The sequence below is a fragment of the Bufo gargarizans genome, chromosome 3 (assembly GCF_014858855.1).
Source record: "Bufo gargarizans isolate SCDJY-AF-19 chromosome 3, ASM1485885v1, whole genome shotgun sequence".
NCBI classification, from domain to species: Eukaryota; Metazoa; Chordata; class Amphibia; order Anura; family Bufonidae; genus Bufo; species Bufo gargarizans.
Window position 1 is genome coordinate 515502185 of NC_058082.1, and position 16549 is coordinate 515518733.

The following is a 16549-nucleotide window of genomic DNA, read 5'->3' on the forward strand; positions in this document are numbered from 1 at the left end:
ATCCCTTCTGTGTTGCGGTTAGCGTGGACCGCGGCATGGAAGGGGTTAATCAGCAGGGGCCCGGCTAGCCGGATACAGCAGGGGCCCGGCTACCAGAGACTGTTGGGCCACAGCAGTGATCGCGTGCGTACCGCTCTGGTGCCCACCCGATTACTATGACATACTATTACGTCAAATTGCAGGAACGAAGTGGCTTCCATGACGTGATAGTACGTCATGTGTCGGGAAGGGGTTAAAAACCATCAAAAACAGTGTTGGCTACCTCCTCCACGGCTGCGTCCACCTACACCGCCATGTCCATCGCCTCCTCAACCTCCTACTCCACTTTCACCTCCGCCTCCTAGTTTAAGATTACTATTTTTTATGTTTTATGTTATTTTTTGTAATTTGTCTATCCACATTTCTTTGCAGGGCAATTGTCCTGCCCTTACACCCATTTTGCTTTCTTTTGTAGCCCTCTAGCCCTTACTACGACTATTTTACAGCACCAAGGTCCGGGTCCCTATTGACTTCAATGGGGTTCGGGTTCGAGTTCGGGTCCCGAAACCAAACTTTGACCTGAAGTTCGGTAGAACTCGAACATCCACGGTTCTACTCAACACATAGGGATGTGGACAGTACATGGTGTGTTTGTCCTCATCTTTTACAATAATGAATGGGTCTGCATCTTATCCAAAAACAACGCAGACTGGATGTGGGCCAAAAATACGGTTGAGTGCATGAGCCCTGATACTGTACTATACATATGCCCCAGCATTTACAGAAATGTGCATTCTCTTGAGACTACTGGACCCAGCATAAAAAATATTAGACATATCTCTAGCTAGAAGCCTGATTTCTTGTATTGAGACATAAGGCTGAGACCATTCACTCCATCTATTCAAGAACACTCCTCCAGGTTTGTTACACTTTAAGTTGTTATTGTGTATAAAAATAATTGTACAAATAAAGTTCTCTTGAAAAAAAAAATCACGAGCGCAAATCTTATTGGCTGGAAGCGGCGTGACGCTCATGACGTTGCTTCATCGGCGCTTCCGACGTGAGGACGCTCTCTTTTACGGCTGTGCACGCCGGCTCTTTACGCACGCGGGAGACCGAGAAGAAAGCCTTCTTTAGCCAACGTTACAGCCCGAGCACCGGAAAGCGGAGTCCTCGTCTATTATCCGTGTGCCGAACGATCATTCCAAGCCCTGAACTTTTCATCTACGGGAGCACAGCAAGCCGGTACACTACACCATGCCTAAAAATAAAGGTGAGGCCCAGGGAAGCGGGCTCTGAGGGACTTCTGGCTGCCCGGAGGAGGGCGGTGTTGGTGACCCGGGTAGTTCCAAGGGCAGTAGAAGTGACTGAGGGAGCAGCCTTTGTGCGCCACGTGACGTGGGGTTTTCTCTGGGCGAGAGGCCCATATGGTTTATAGACAGCTGCCACTTAAAGGGGTTGTCTGATGAAAAAGATGTCCTTTTAGAAAGGAGTCCTGATTCTGCCAGGAAGTACAGTGTTATGGCCACCATTCAGAGTAATGCCTGGAGAGCTTGAGTGTGCTGAAATGGGAGCCATTCATTCCAGGGCAATGTTCACACACAGCGGCTACGCGCTGGATTTCCCTTCTAGATTTGCAGCCCAATTGAACAGATCCTACACGGTTTCAAAGCAATGGATGTCTTCTCCAGATACCTTGTCCACAAGCTGTGCTATGGATGCTGCTGGCAGATCACTAGGATATACCATCAATGTCAGGTGTGAACAGAGAGCAGGACTTCTGCTGGGCCATGGCAGTGAATCGAGAGGTGGCCGCAGTGCTTGCTCAGGGGGGATTATAGTGATGAATGGAACTTCGAGGGCCCTGTTCTGGAGATAGGAGCCCAGAGGTGGGACCCCCTCCTACCTGACACTGATGGCATTCCCTAGTGATAAACCATCAATGTCCCAGATGGGCCAGCCCCTTTAAATCTGTAGCACAACCATTTTTTTTCCCCTGCAGATTTCCCTTTGCCAGTGAGCCCACAACAGAACCCACTGGTAATAAATTTGGATTTTGCCACTGGAATGTGGATGGAACATGAATGATATCTGCAAAATGCCTGCGGCGGTGTGCACGAGGCCTTATACAGAGCGTGTATCATACTTTGTGTAGTGTTTCTCTAAGTTTATATTGACAGACCAGTCAGCTCTGGAACCCCCCCCAAAACGACAGTATGTTGTGGGAGTGTGAAGATACAAACTATATAATTAGGCTCAGCGTCTAACACTATACACCGCTTACTGTAGTTTAGGGGATGGGTTCCCCTTAAGATGTGTAGATGAAAAATCACTGTTAAAAATATGTACATAATTCTTAAAGGGGGTTTTCCAACATTTCTAAAAACTTGGCACAGAGCAGGAGACTTCAGCTACCGTGATGGACCCATACGTCAGTGGTTGAGGGAATGTATGGAGCGGGCTGCTGCGGTGAAACCCGCTACATACATGGCAGGTGTCGGCTGTATCGTGCAGCGGGCACCCAGCCGCAATGTCGGGAAATGGCAATCCCGCCAGTCCCTGTTTAACCCTTCAGATGCTGTGATCGTCACCGATTGCTGTACCTGTGAGCTAAGGCAGAAGAATGCTGCTCCCTCTACCTTCCGATCGAAGCAGCCGCAGTGAAATTGCAGGACTCCTATCGGATGCCCAAAAAATTTAGCTCACACAATTAGCCTTTTTTTTTTTTTTTTTTTTTGTCGCCTTCCCCCTTAAAAATTTTTTTATAACAGTGATCAAAAAGTCGTACATACGAAAAAATGGTACCAATAAAAACTATAGTTCGTCCTGCAAAATATAAGCCATAATACAGCTATGTTGACTGAAATATTAAAAACGTTAGGGCTGTCAGAAAAGGGTGATGCAAAAAAAAAAACTATACAAGTTTGGTATCTCCCTATTTGGATTGCGCTGCAGAATAAGGACGTCGTGTCATTTTTAGCACACATGAATGTCGCAGTGTCAAACCCCCAAAAACCTTGGCAGAATTGAATTTTTTTCCAATTTAACCCCACAAAGAATTTTATTTTCCTTTTTTTGTTTTCCAATAACAGACATTATAAAGTAAATGGTGCCCTTAAAACTACAATGACCTCTCGTATAGCTATATTAGGGTGTTTCATTTTTCCAAAGATGTGATTTTTCATATGACTTTGCTTACGCCCTGAGTCTCAGTGATTAGATATATATACGCACGCTAAGGGTACTTTTCCGTCACAGGGGCAAAGAACTGATCAGGCATATCCCCATGCATTCTGAATGGAGAGTAATCCGTTCAGGATGTCTTCAGTTCAGTCATTTTGACTGATCAGGCAAAAGAGAAAACCGCAGCATGCTACGGTTTTCTCTCCGGCGAAAAAAACTGAAGACTTGCCATAGGAATGTATTAGTCGTTCCGGCATGCGCAGATCGGTAAAAATGAGAAAAAAATGTACAAGACGGATCCGTCGGTCCGCATGGCAAGCGGAGATCCGTCCTTGCAATGCATTTGTGAGACTGGTCCGGATCCGTCTCACAAATGCTTTCAGTCAGCGGCGGATCCGGCGGCCAGTTCCGACTACAGAACTGCCCGCCGGATCACACTGCCGCAAGTGTGAAAGTAGCCTTAATTTCAAGAAGATTGGATAATATTTAGTGGTTGCACACATTGATTACTACTCTCACTCCTGTACCTAGGAGGTTGGTCATAAAATGACTTCAGTTTCAGGATCCCAGGGGCTCTGCATCAAGCAAGGCCGATGGCAAAGGCAATATATGCACTTAAAATTGTCCTTCACTAAACAGCTGAATATTCCTCAACGAGAATTGAAAGGAATGAAACGGGTTGCACATTGTGTCAGCCTCATATGTTGGCTTTTTGCACGAGGCAATTGTCAGTCGATGGGCTCCAAAGAATGCTTTGGATATGCTACAGCTTCTGAGCACTTACCCAGATGCAGACGTAAAAAGAAAGTGCTCTCACAGTTGCTAAGAGACACCTTTTGGTATCTGTTAGAAACAAATGTAGGATTGGCTTTTTTGGACAAATCTTCTTGCAATTTGGGATATATATCTTTTACGTCACTGAGACTCGGGGTGTAAGCAAAGTCTGCAAAAATTTAACATTTAAATTTTTTTCCATTACAAAATGAAACCCCCTAAGCTATATAAACAGGGTGGCTAAAAAAGTTATGGCTATTGGACCGTGGGGAGGAAAAATAATGTAAAACCAAAAATGAGCTCGGTACTTAAGGGGTTAAGAAACCCTTGGGGTGTTCACACATACGCACACAGGTATTTATTTTATTTTTTGATCGGCTGAAGTAAAAATGCAGCTAATCAGCAAATGCCCGTTCATTGGGAGAGGGCGTTGTTGATGAGGCATCCTGTTTCATAATTTCTGGGCAGTAGATCCAGTTTTGTGTAAACGGGGATCTGCTGCCTAGAATTGGTTCTGTATGGGGACGAGCAATTGCAGTAGTCCTTGTTTAGCAGACTAGATCAGGAGTCGGTAGCCTTTGGCACTCCAGCTGTTGTGAAACTACAATTCCCAGCATGCTCCATTTATCTATGACAGGTCTGAGAAGAACAGAGCAAGTATGCATGCTGGGAGTTGTAGTTTCACTACAGCTGGTGTGTTGGAGGTTGCCGACCCCAGGAGTAGATGCATGTAAAGCAGGCAATTATTGGGGAGGAACTGTTCTTTCGCAATTATAATTGCCTGTTCAGCGGGTTGCACAAGTGGATGCACAACTTCTTTGAGAAGTCTCAACCACTATATAGCGCATAGGCTGCATGCCAAGAGGAGTTTGCAGAGCTGGACCTGGTGATCCACATCAGCAATATATAGAATCGATGCAGGGGAAAAAAGTTCCAGCACTTCCCCATAAAAATGAGTCTTGTTTATTCAGCAATAAAATTAAATGTATATGTATAATTCAGTTAAAGGTTGTCTCACTTCAGCAAATGGCATTTATCGTATAGACAAAGTTAATACAAGGCAGTTACTAATGTGTTGTGATTTGTCCGGGGTGGGCAATATATTCATTTTTCCATCACATTATACACTGCTCATTTCCAGGGGTAACGACCACCCTGTCATCCAGCAGCTGTGGTCGTGCTTGTACATTGTAGGAAAAGGCGCCGGCTTCTATGGTGGCCAGGGCAATATGAGTATGTATAGGCACGCATACGTAGGAGCTCCTGTCCCGGCCACCTCATATCTGGCGGTCACTCACAACTGCATTTATATACATAAACACTTTGTTTTATTGTTGAATACATCATATGCAATATTAAATTGTGGCGTTGGAAAGTACAACTTGTCCCGCAGAAATCAAGCCTTCATGCCTGTGAACAGACAAATAAAAAAAGTTATGGCTCTGGGAAGGCAGGGAGCGCAAAACAAAAAAATAAAATAAAAACCTCTGGGAGTGAAAGGGTTAATGGCACACTGACCTGGACTTGAAGTTGCTTGAGATGGGTCCCAGACCGGTGATAGCAGTACACTAGACACTCTGAGAAACGTATCTTTCGGACCATAAGACACACCTCTTTTCCCCTAAGGGCTCACGCACACGAACGTATTTTCTTTCTGCTTCTGTTCCTTTTTTTTTTTTTTTCTTTTTTTTTGCGGACCGTATGTGGAACTATTCATTTCAGTGGGGCTGTCGAAAATACAGAAGTTACTATGTGCATTCCGTTTGTATGCATGTGTGTAACGCAAAAAAGTAGTGCATGTCCTATTGTCTGCAAATCACAGTCCAAGGCTCCATTCAAGTCAATGGGTCCATAAAAAAATAGAACACACAGGGAACACATTCGTATGTCATCCGTATCTTGTGGATCCATACTGTAGAAATGCTATGCCCAGCATAAGTTACTCTATACGATCCGCGAAAAACGGATCAAATACGGAAACCATACGGATATGTTTTGTGCAATAGGAGGACTTAAATCGGAGAGAAAAAAAACCTTCAGATACAGAACAACGGATCAGTGAAAAACGGACTGAAAAACAACTACTGTCGGGTGCATGAGCCCTAAGTGAGGGAAATTGGCAGTGCGTCTTATAGTCCGAATGTTGATGACAGCTTCTGTTAAGCAGTGAGTGACGTGTGGCACAGCTGTACTCATCCATCCTGGTCTTCTTCTGGACATCAAGACATAGTGCATGCCTACGTGCACTATGATATGACTGTGTGTGGAACGCAGGCCGGAACGTTTACCCAGAAGGATTTTGGCTTACTCGTGTACATTTTGGAAAACTGTAGTCAAGCTTTGTCTGTCAGCAGTGGGGTTCTCCTGCCATAGTTTATTTCATTCAAATGTCAATGGATAGTTTGTGCTGACACTGATGCACCCTGAGCCTGCAGGACAGCTTGAATGGGCCTGCTTATCCACACTCTGGACTATCCTGCGCTACAACCTTTCATCAATTTTTCTTTTCCGTCCACGTCCGGGGGGGGGGGGGGAGATTAGCTACAGTGCCATGAGTTGTAAACCTCTTGATAATGTTGCGCACCGTGGACGAAGGAACATCAAGATCTCTGGAGATGGACTTCTAACCTTGAGGTTGTTTAAAATTTTTCCACAATTTTGGTTCTCAAGTCCTCGGATTCTTCTCTTCTCCTCTTTCCGTTCTCCATGCTTGGGTTCCATTCACACGTCCGTATGTGTCTTGCGGCTCCACAAAACACGGGCATCGGCAATGTGCGTTCCCGCATTTTGCAGACCGCACATCGCCGGCACCATCATAGAAAATGTACTTTCTTGTCCATGATTGCGGACAAGAATAGGACATGTTCTTTTTTGTGGATGCGGACAGCACATTCCGGCCCCATTAAAAATGAATTGGTCCGCACCTGTTCCGTAAAATTGCAGAACGGACGCGGACCCATTTTGCGGACGTGTGATTGGACCCTAAGTGTGGAACACCCAATGCAAAGATTGAGCTAACTAAGGTGTGATTTTTAGATTGCCCACACCTGTTACTTGCCTCAGGTGAGTTTGAACATCACATGAAACAAATTTTTATCCCCAATTTTGAGAAGGTGCAAACAGTCTTAGCTGACACCCCAAAATAGTCATAAGAAGAATGTCAGTTGTTACACACCCCACAGCTCTGCACCTGCATGTAAACAAAGGGGCCAGAGCAGTAATAGGTATGTGTAAGTTTCATTTTTCTTTTGCTATACCTCACTTATCTGATGTAAGGTTTGGAGTCGTTATTTTTTTTTCCTGTAACTTGGAGAAAAACCTTATCTCAACGATTTCATCTGCGTGACTGTTTTGTCCAGATATTGCGTTGTGTGGTCCATTATTCTGTGCACAAGTTTGTAATTTTAGACCATCTACATACCCGCAAGAACTGACATTGCCTAAACATAATCTTTTTATTTTTAATTTTTTTATAGTGATTTTTTATTTTTTTTTTATTTTTTTCTTCCCTTTAGGTAAGGGAGGTAAAAATAGGAGACGTGGTAAGAATGAAAATGAGTCTGAAAAGCGAGAGCTGGTATTCAAAGAGGATGGGCAAGGTGAGATCTGCTTGGGTATCCCTTCATAGGTGTATTATCACATTGTTACAGAAATTTCTATGACTGCCGGGTTCATCTGCACGTGCTGCAGACAGTCCCATTCAGAATTCAATTGCAGAAATGTCTGCATGTTTTCTAAATGTAACTTTCTGTAGATATAAATGGCTTTTGTGTGCTGGTGTAAGGGAACTTTCACACTAGCATTTTTGTTTTCCGGTATTGAGTTCCGTCACAGGGGCTCAATACCGGAAAAAAACGGATCAGTTTTATCCTAATGCATTCTGAATAGAGAGCATTCCGTTCAGGATGCATCAGTTCAGTCCCTCTTATGTTTTTTGGACAGAGAAAATACTGCTGCATGCTGCAGTTTTCTCTCCGGCCAAAAATACTGAACACTTGCCTTAATAAACACGGCATTAATTTACAAAGAAGTGTATTGGTGCCAGATCCAGCATTAAGTGTTCCGGCAAAACGGATCCAGCTTTCCGATCTGCGCAGACCTTTAAAAATGCTAAAAAAAATAATAATTTATACCGGAGAAACTGATCCGGTATTTCAATGCATTTGTCAGATGGATCTGCATCCGGTTCCGTCTGACAAATGCGATCAGTTTGCGTCCGGATTGCCGGAACTGCCTGCCGGAATCCTCTGCCGCAAGTGTGAAAGCACCCTAAAATACGTTATTGTAAGTTTATTCTTAGAGAGAAAGGTTTGTCTGCAAATGAATGAATGTCTTACGATCTGTCTACAGTAGTTTCTAGTCCTTTTTCTTAATGTCAAGGTCCAATTACATAATGTCTCTGGATTTCTTTAGACTATTATAACCAGGGCCAGGTTTGACAGGGTTATCTAAGCAAGGCCAGTAGGCCTTGGAACTATTCAGCCAAGTCTGCCTTTCTAGTTATCGACTCTTTCCTTTTGCCAGTTTTTTTTTATATACATACAAACTTTTGATCACTTTCCTTGTGGGGGGCTTAATGCAGGGTTACTTTTGGGTCTCACTTTGCTTGTATCCCATTTTGCTCATTAAGCATGTATTATCTGTGCTTGTTCCCACAGAGTATGCGCAGGTGATAAAGATGTTGGGCAATGGCAGACTGGAAGCTATGTGCTTTGATGGCGTTAAGAGGTTATGTCACATTAGGGGAAAACTGCGAAAAAAGGTAGGCCTTACTCTGCAAAATGATTTCATTACCATAAGGATACATCCACAGGGGACATATAGGCTGCAGATTTGCCACCAAGTGGCAAATCCCGAGAGTTTACAGTCCCAGATTATTGAATGAGCTTTTGAAGGAATATCGCACATACCTCAGTAGTAATCCGATTGACATATTGGATGCTTCATGGTTCAAGGCCGACTGTCGTTTGAAAAACTAGCGTAAATGAGCATTCGTGATCACAGACTGCAGACTTGTCTGCCGAAAACGTAATCTGCTGTGCTGGAAAATTTAGGCCATTTATCGGCCGAAACTGCATGTTGATGGCATAAGTCGATAACTTGCCATTGCGCTCAAGCACCAGTGAGACTGTTTTTATTAATAACTGACTCCCTGGTCTGGCAGTTTAGTTGGTGGGATGGTTCATACCAACGATCCTATGGAAGACTGATCAGGCGCAATGCGGCCGATTATCTCAAATGTACGGCCAGCTTTAGAGTTTGTGACATACAAATTACGTGTTTGGTGCAGTCTCTCACAGTTGCACCGAAGGCCCTGTTTCTTATCGCTGCCAGCACTCTTCATCCCCTTTGAGAGACAGGTCCAGGCAGTATCAGTAGCTTGACACCCAACCCCCCTTTTTTAATTTTTATTTTCAGGCAGCATCTTGCCTGGCCTTGTGTTCGTTCTCATTTACAGTCACTACGGCAGTCGTCTCTCAATGATCTGAACTAATATGCATATCACAGAATCAAAGTCTTTTATTTATTCCCCCCCCCCCCCCCCCCCCCCCAATACAGGCACCAACCTGGATTGGGAAAATATATTTAAATTGGGAGACCATGATGCATTTATCACTTCACTTGGATTCCGGTGGAGGTTTGTGGTGACAGATTCCCTTTTAAGGGAACCTGTCACCATGAAAATGCGATGTTTTCTGCCAGCAGCATTTTATAGAGTATTAGGAGCTGAGCAGAATAGTATGTTTTATGGCAAAAGATTCAGTATAACCTGTATTAAATTCATTTAAATTCCTTACCATTCTGAGCTTTGAAGTCAAGGAGACGTCCTATCAGTGATAGACAGCTATCTCTGTATACAGTCTTGGGGTCCATTCACACGTCCGCAATTCTGTTCTGCATTTTGTGTAACGAAATTGCGTACCCATTTAATTTTCATGGGGCAGCCCAGATCTGGAAATGCGGACTTCCACTTCCGGGTCCGCATTTCTGTTCCCGAAAAAAACAAAAAACAAACATGTTCTATTCTTGTCTGCAATTGCGGACAAGATTAGGCATATTCTATTATAGTGCCGGTGAGGTGCGGTCCGCAAAATGTGGAACGCACATTGCCGGTATCCGTGTTTTGCGGATCCACAAAACACACACAGATGTGTGAATGGACCCTTAGAGGGCAGGCTGTCAGTCACTGATAGTACCACCTTCTTGACTTCAAAGCCCAGAATGAGCAGGGTTTTAAATGAACGAAATATGTTTTACTGAATCTTTTTTCTAAAAATTATACATCAATCTGCTCTGCTCCCCTTGTTCTATAATCTGCTGAAAATCAGACACCAATTTCAGTGAAAGGCTCAGTTAAAGAAATCTCATACACATGCTGACACGCTGCACAATTCCACAGTTGCGTTCACTCTGTAGTCTAAAGGATAAAATGCAGCGAATGTGCACCCTGCTTGACAGGACCCTAACGCAATGTTCACATAGCAGATTTTAACACTGTCAAAATCTGCTGTATATTCTGCGGAAGAACCCGCTGCAGTTTGAGGACTCACAGGTTTAATCCCATTGAATGGTGCTAAACCTTTAGCAGACTTCTGCCATGGTGTCTGGCAATAAATCTCCACCATGTAAACATAGCCTAAGGGCATATGCATGGTGCAGATTGTATGCAGCAAATCTGCATGACAACTGATTGAGAGGCACAATAAAAAGAAATGCACATAAATCTGTGCCATTTATCATGCCTTTTGTGCAGTTTTTAGTCCTGCTCTGCTGTGGAAATGCATTAGAACCCAAGTTTTCTGTGTATTCTAACAGTCCGTTGAAGTCTAAGGAGAAAACCAGCACTAAGGCTAGGTCTACACAACGACATTTGTCGCGCAACATTTTGTTGCACTAATGTCGCGCGACAATTTTTATAATGGCAGTCTATGGTGTCGCACTGCAACATGTGGCGTGACAGTCGCAGAAAATCTGTTAGATGGATTTTTCTGCGACTGTCGCGTCGCATGTTGCAGTGCGACACATAGACTGCCATTATAAAAATTGTCGCGCGACAGTAGTGCAACAAAATGTTGCGCCCTATTTGTCGTGCGACTTTTTGTCGTGCGACTTTTTGTCGTGCGACTTTTTGTCGCGCAACAAATGTCGTTGTGTAGACCTAGCCTAAATCAGCTGCAGAGCTGCACAAACTGTGCTGCAGATGTTATAAGCTGCGCTGTGAACAGGAGATGTCGATTTGCTGGTACTGTACTGCACTTTGTATGTTCCCTGCTGAAAGTGTAATATGCATCGGGTGTCGTACCCTTAAGGTGATTTCACACACGGCGAAAGAATCCTAATCGGTCACAACTTCAATTATGTAGGTGAGGGCACATATCGAGTTAAATCTGAGCCAAATGTTTTTAGGTCTTAGAGAATGCATGTAACTGATCTATGCGTTTTTCAAAGGGGTGTCAGCTTATGAATGAAACAGCACTCCTTTAATATTCTGTTACAATTACTTTTCATGTGAATTTTTATTTTTTCCCACCCTCCATTAGGTGTGGATAAACACGTCAGACATTATATTGGTCGGCTTACGAGACTATCAAGTACGTATTTTATTTCCTCATTTTGGAATACAAAAATAAAACTGCTCCCTTAGAGCCCAGATCATCCAATTCAACCCCGTTGAATGTCACAGGTTCCCTTAAAGATGATTAATCCTGCATGGTGAACGGCGTAAAGGGGGGGTGGGGGGAGAATTCACAAACCCACTATTGCTGCTTTGCCACCTTATGTCCCCCCAAGAATGGAATAATAATCAAGAAGTCGTGTTTCTAAAAATTTTACTGATAAACTATAGCTCAATCTGCAAAAAAAAAACAAGCCATCATAAGCTCCATCGATAGAAAAGTAAGTTATAGGTGTCAGAATATGGTAACACATATATTATATTATATACAGAGTGAATCACCCCCAGAACATGGCAGTTCGGGCTTTTTTTTTTTTTTCCCTTCCCAGTTTCGCATCACAATTTTATTTATTTTTTTACAGTTTTGTAATTGTATGGAGCATTTAATATTGTCAGTAAAGTGCAACTCATCCCACAGAAAAACAAGCCCTCATACAGCTATGGTCAGCACAAAAATAAAAAGGTTTTGGCTCTTGGAAGGCAGGAAAGGTGAAAGCGAAAACTGGCTTTGGTAGGAAGGGGTTAAATGATGCTTTAGCATCTTCATATTAGATTATAATAATGTTCAGTAGTAAGTGTTAAAGTGGTAATCCAGTTGGTACAAGCTATCCCCGATGCACAGGATGGTGGGGGTCCTATCACAGGGACTCCCACCAATCATGAGAACAGGAGCCCTGTAGCCCCTGCTGCTCCCCTGAAATGACTGGAGTGGCCGGTTGCACATGCGTGCAGCCCTTCCTTTTATTTCTATGGGAGTTCTGGAGATGACCGAGTACAGCACTTGCTATCTCTGGAACTCCAATAGAAATTAATGGAGCTGCTGCGCACATGTGCAACTGGCAGTTCCAGTCATTGCAAAGGGGGTGGGGGGTACAGGGCCCCCGTTCTCAATCTGTGGGGAGGGGGGGGGGGGGGTTCCCCACAGAATACCACTTTAAGCTGTTTTCTTTCTCCAGGACAACAAAGCAGATGTTATCCTAAAGTATAATGCAGATGAAGCCAGAAGTCTGAAGGCGTACGGAGAACTTCCAGAGCATGGTAAAGAGCTGCAACATGTGTCTCATGCAGTCCTCTTGGATATTGGAATGCAATTCTAAGTTATTTTTTGGTTTGTTTTTTAGCTAAAATTAATGAAACCGACACATTTGGCCCTGGTGATGACGATGAAATCCAATTTGATGACATTGGAGATGATGATGAAGATATTGATGATGTAAGTGTCTCATTGTATTCTAATGGATGTGGAATTTCAGGTGTGGTGATTTGGGTTAAGTGAAAAATTGCTCAATTGTGATCACTGCTTAGTGACCTTTGGCAGACTAAAACTAGGCTTCCCTCTTCTCTAGCTGTGCTGAACTGCTTTGTCGGCACTCAAGTTGGGCCATGCATGGTGGAAGGGGGTTGCAGGGTCAGAGGGTTATGTTGATGGCTCACTCCCATCTATTGCTTGGATATACCGTCTCTTCAGTGTTGGTGGGGGTCTGACCTCTAGAACCCTCACTGATCCTGAGAATGAAGGGATCACAATATTTCATTTTTAGGCTTGGTGGTTGTCCTAGAGGTCAGACCCACATTGATCATAAAGTGATGGCGTATCCCAGCATGAGATGAATAACCCTTTTAAAGGTTGTCTGTCACTGGGTAATTCACTGATAAACCAAGCATTATGATGTACGCGTAACTCAGCTGAATGTAATGATACCTTGCATTCGGTGTTCTGTGGCTTCATTCTGGAGAACAATTACTTTTACTCCATATGTAAATGAGCAGACAAGTGCACCGAGGGTGGGCACCTGCTGTTCTGTGCACGCTTATTTCTCCAGGCAGGACGGCTATTGCAGAACATGGCCCTTAAGTAGAGGGAGAGGCGAGCAAGGGTTCACAGAGTGGCTTGGGCTTATCTTTGGTGCACTTATTTGCTCATTTACATATGGATTAAAATAACGTTTTTCTTCATTATTTAAGCAATGGATCGCTAAGTGACAGGTAGTATTACAGCACTACAAGGAATTATGCCTGGTTTAAGGGAATTTTGTGCTGAGACTCCCTTTAGGATCATAATATTGAAATCTCTCTATTGCGATTACAAACCTGAAACACCCGGCTATCTTTATCAGTAGGATAATCCTCTTTTTTTTTTCTGCTGTTTAAGTAATGTCATTTTGTGCTTGATTTTTCAGATCTGATCAGATAGGACGTCTTTTCCATTCCACTTGCTGCGGATTGTTCTAGTTTTGATGTTTTCGATTTGAGTGAAGTCCTCCCATTGAGACGACGCTCTCCCTTGGCTCCAATAAAGTTTTTTTCTGTTTTAAAGTATTTATATTCTTTCAGTAGATGTCGACATTACTGGATGTTCTGGAGCACCCGAACAGAAAAATATCCTTTGTCCATAAAGATGGTAATTTACACCTTTTGAGTTGTGTTTATCATTTTAAAATTTTTTTTTTTTGTATTTTTATTTTCTTCCTTGTAATTTATCATGGTACTTGTTTGAGCCAAATCCACACTTTAGAGTTGGTTCAGATGGGATGCTCAATCTCTCCACTGGACGCCTTCATGTATTATTTTGGCTGTGGTCTTGCAGACAGCAATCCAGGTGGTGAGCGACGCTTATGTTTTTACCATGAGTTTTATACACCCTTCATCAGTTTCAATGCTTTTCTTTGCAATTGTTTTAAACTGTTGTGCGGAATGAGTAAATGCCACTGTACATTAACTTCATTGGTGAAATGCTCGAAGAGCCCTACCTACAGAATTACCCTCTGCATTTAGCCCTACTTTTTTTTCCACAAAAAGCTAATTTTATTTTTTCCCCGCAAATAAATGCCTAACCATATGTTGCTTTTTGGGTTTTTAAAAGCTATATAAATATTTTTTACTATACAAAGTGCTTTTACCATGCATTTGATGCCTTGCACACCAAAAGAGAAAAAAAAGTGCATCATCATCTTATTAGTCTGTTGCATTGATGGTTTTCCCAATGTTATCTTTAAATAAGGCTTATGATAGATTATATTGGAAGAAATATGAACGGATTTCATCTTGGTCAGGTTTCTGGATTTTCTAACACAATAGCACAATAACATACAAATGGCCGTGTTCGGCTCAGTGTGTATTGTCACTGGATTTAATGGAGCCTACATATGTAATACCGACTAGTAAGAATGGGATACTAACGTGTCTAGTATCTCATTTTTCTTATGCTTCCTTTGGTGTGCAGGCTCCTCTTGGCCTGCATTACATTGTATAGTATGTGAATGGAATTGTGTACAGATTGATATGTTAGACTTGAAAGGGCCTATGTTTCCTAACTTCGCTAAATTTACCCAAACTATTATGGAAAGATGCCATGCAACTTATGAATGGGAAATAAAACATCCGAAAACAATAAAGATTTATGACAATATTTGGAGTAGATCTGAGTAATTTTACATTCATTTTATTTTTTTTATTAATATCAATCCTTTCATACAAATATTTGTGGATTAAAGGAATTATGCAGTGGCTTAATATCTACGATCTATCCTCGGAGGTCATCAATATCTGATGGCAGGGTTCCTCTCCGATAATAAGTTCGTAGAAGAGGTTGTGGCACTGCGAGTGCTGCTTCCACTCCCTGCACGTCCTCTCCTTTGCAGTGGCCGTGCAGAGGATAGGTCATCGGTAAAGAAGAAAAAAAAAAAATCTTGAAAAACTCTTTTAAAGCATTCCTTCCCTGTTAAAGAAAATTATACCATAGACAACTCCTTTAACCCCCTTCAACCTCCCTGACATACCGCTATGTCATGGTGGTAGAGGTATTGAATGGAGCAGGCTGCTGCAGTGAGCCCACTCCATACCCGGGTGTACCGAATGTGTCATACAGCAGGCACCTGGCCGCAATGATGAGGAATGGCGATCCCGCCAAACCCTGTCGTTTAACCCCCTCAGGTGCCACGATCAACACTGATCACGACTCCTGTGAGGCAAGGCAGAGGGATGCGGCTCCCTCTGCCTTCCGATCGACGTCCCTGCAGTGAAATTGCGGGGCTCCAATGGGTTACCATGGCAGCCTGGACGCTTGTGAAGTCTTCCAGGCCTGCAATGGTAAGCTCCCTGCTGCTGTGTGCACAAAGCACAGCAGGGACAGTGTAAAATCCTAGTCACCCTAATGGATCTCTTAGGGTGAATATGACAAGGGATAAAAAGATACTAGGTTCTATACCTCTAAGGGGGCTAATAGTTATTTAATAACTTTAAAAAGTTATAAATTAAAATAAGTTTAAATGCCCCCCTTTCCCTAGTTTACATATAAAAATATATTAACAATAAAAAAATAATGGTATGGCTGTCTAAAAATGGCAATGCAAAGTACATTTTGACCTTTTTTTCTTTTTTTTTTTGTTTTTTCTTCAAGTGGTAAAACAAAAAATACCTCTACAAGTTTGGTATCGCTGTATTTGTAGTGAGCCGCAGAATAAGAACGTCATGTCATTTTTTGCACACAGTGAATGCCTTGATGTCAAAAACCTTGGTGGAATTTTTTTCTTCTCAATTTAATCCCACAAAGAATTTATTTTCCTGTTTTTCCAATAACAGACCAGGTAAATTAAATGGTGCCCTTTAAAAAAACAAAAAAAAAAAAAAACATACAACTTATCCCACAAAGAAAGGCCTCATATGGCTATATAAACAGAAAATTAAAGTTACTGGAACGTAGAGGCCTGGTACTTAAGGAGTTAAAGATCAGTCCCAGACTGCATTGTTTTTCCAAACCCTCTCACCATTAAATTACCAGGGAAGCAGCAGCTGCTAGCCATGCATTATACAGTATTGTGACCCATTTGAATTAATAAAGTAGGGATGATCGATATGGCCTAAAATCTATTGTGAAATAATTTGAAGCATATTTTCTTCTGTATGTATACAAATTACATGGCCATCATCCATGTCCCC

The 16549-nt window shown here is 42.7% G+C and overlaps 1 protein-coding gene across 1 annotated transcript; it reads left to right on the forward strand.

Annotated features, from left to right (window-relative positions):
- The first annotated feature begins 1032 nt into the window (after positions 1 to 1032).
- On the forward strand, positions 1033 to 15020 carry EIF1AX (eukaryotic translation initiation factor 1A X-linked). The gene is made up of 7 exons (XM_044283970.1): positions 1033 to 1252; positions 7452 to 7535; positions 8595 to 8698; positions 11478 to 11528; positions 12568 to 12649; positions 12733 to 12824; positions 13792 to 15020. Exons 1-7 carry the CDS (start codon positions 1237 to 1239, stop codon positions 13795 to 13797), a joined length of 435 nt encoding a protein of 144 aa, XP_044139905.1. The 5' UTR covers positions 1033 to 1236; the 3' UTR covers positions 13798 to 15020.
- The last annotated feature ends 1529 nt before the right edge of the window (positions 15021 to 16549 follow it).

What these genes read in the sequence shown, in the direction of transcription:
- EIF1AX (XM_044283970.1), top strand. An exon ending in ATTCAAAGAGGATGGGCAAG is followed by an intron (nt 7,536 to 8,594) that starts GTGAGATCTGCT and finishes TTGTTCCCACAG; the next exon opens with AGTATGCGCAGGTGATAAAG. An exon ending in TCGGCTTACGAGACTATCAA is followed by an intron (nt 11,529 to 12,567) that starts GTACGTATTTTA and finishes TTCTTTCTCCAG; the next exon opens with GACAACAAAGCAGATGTTAT.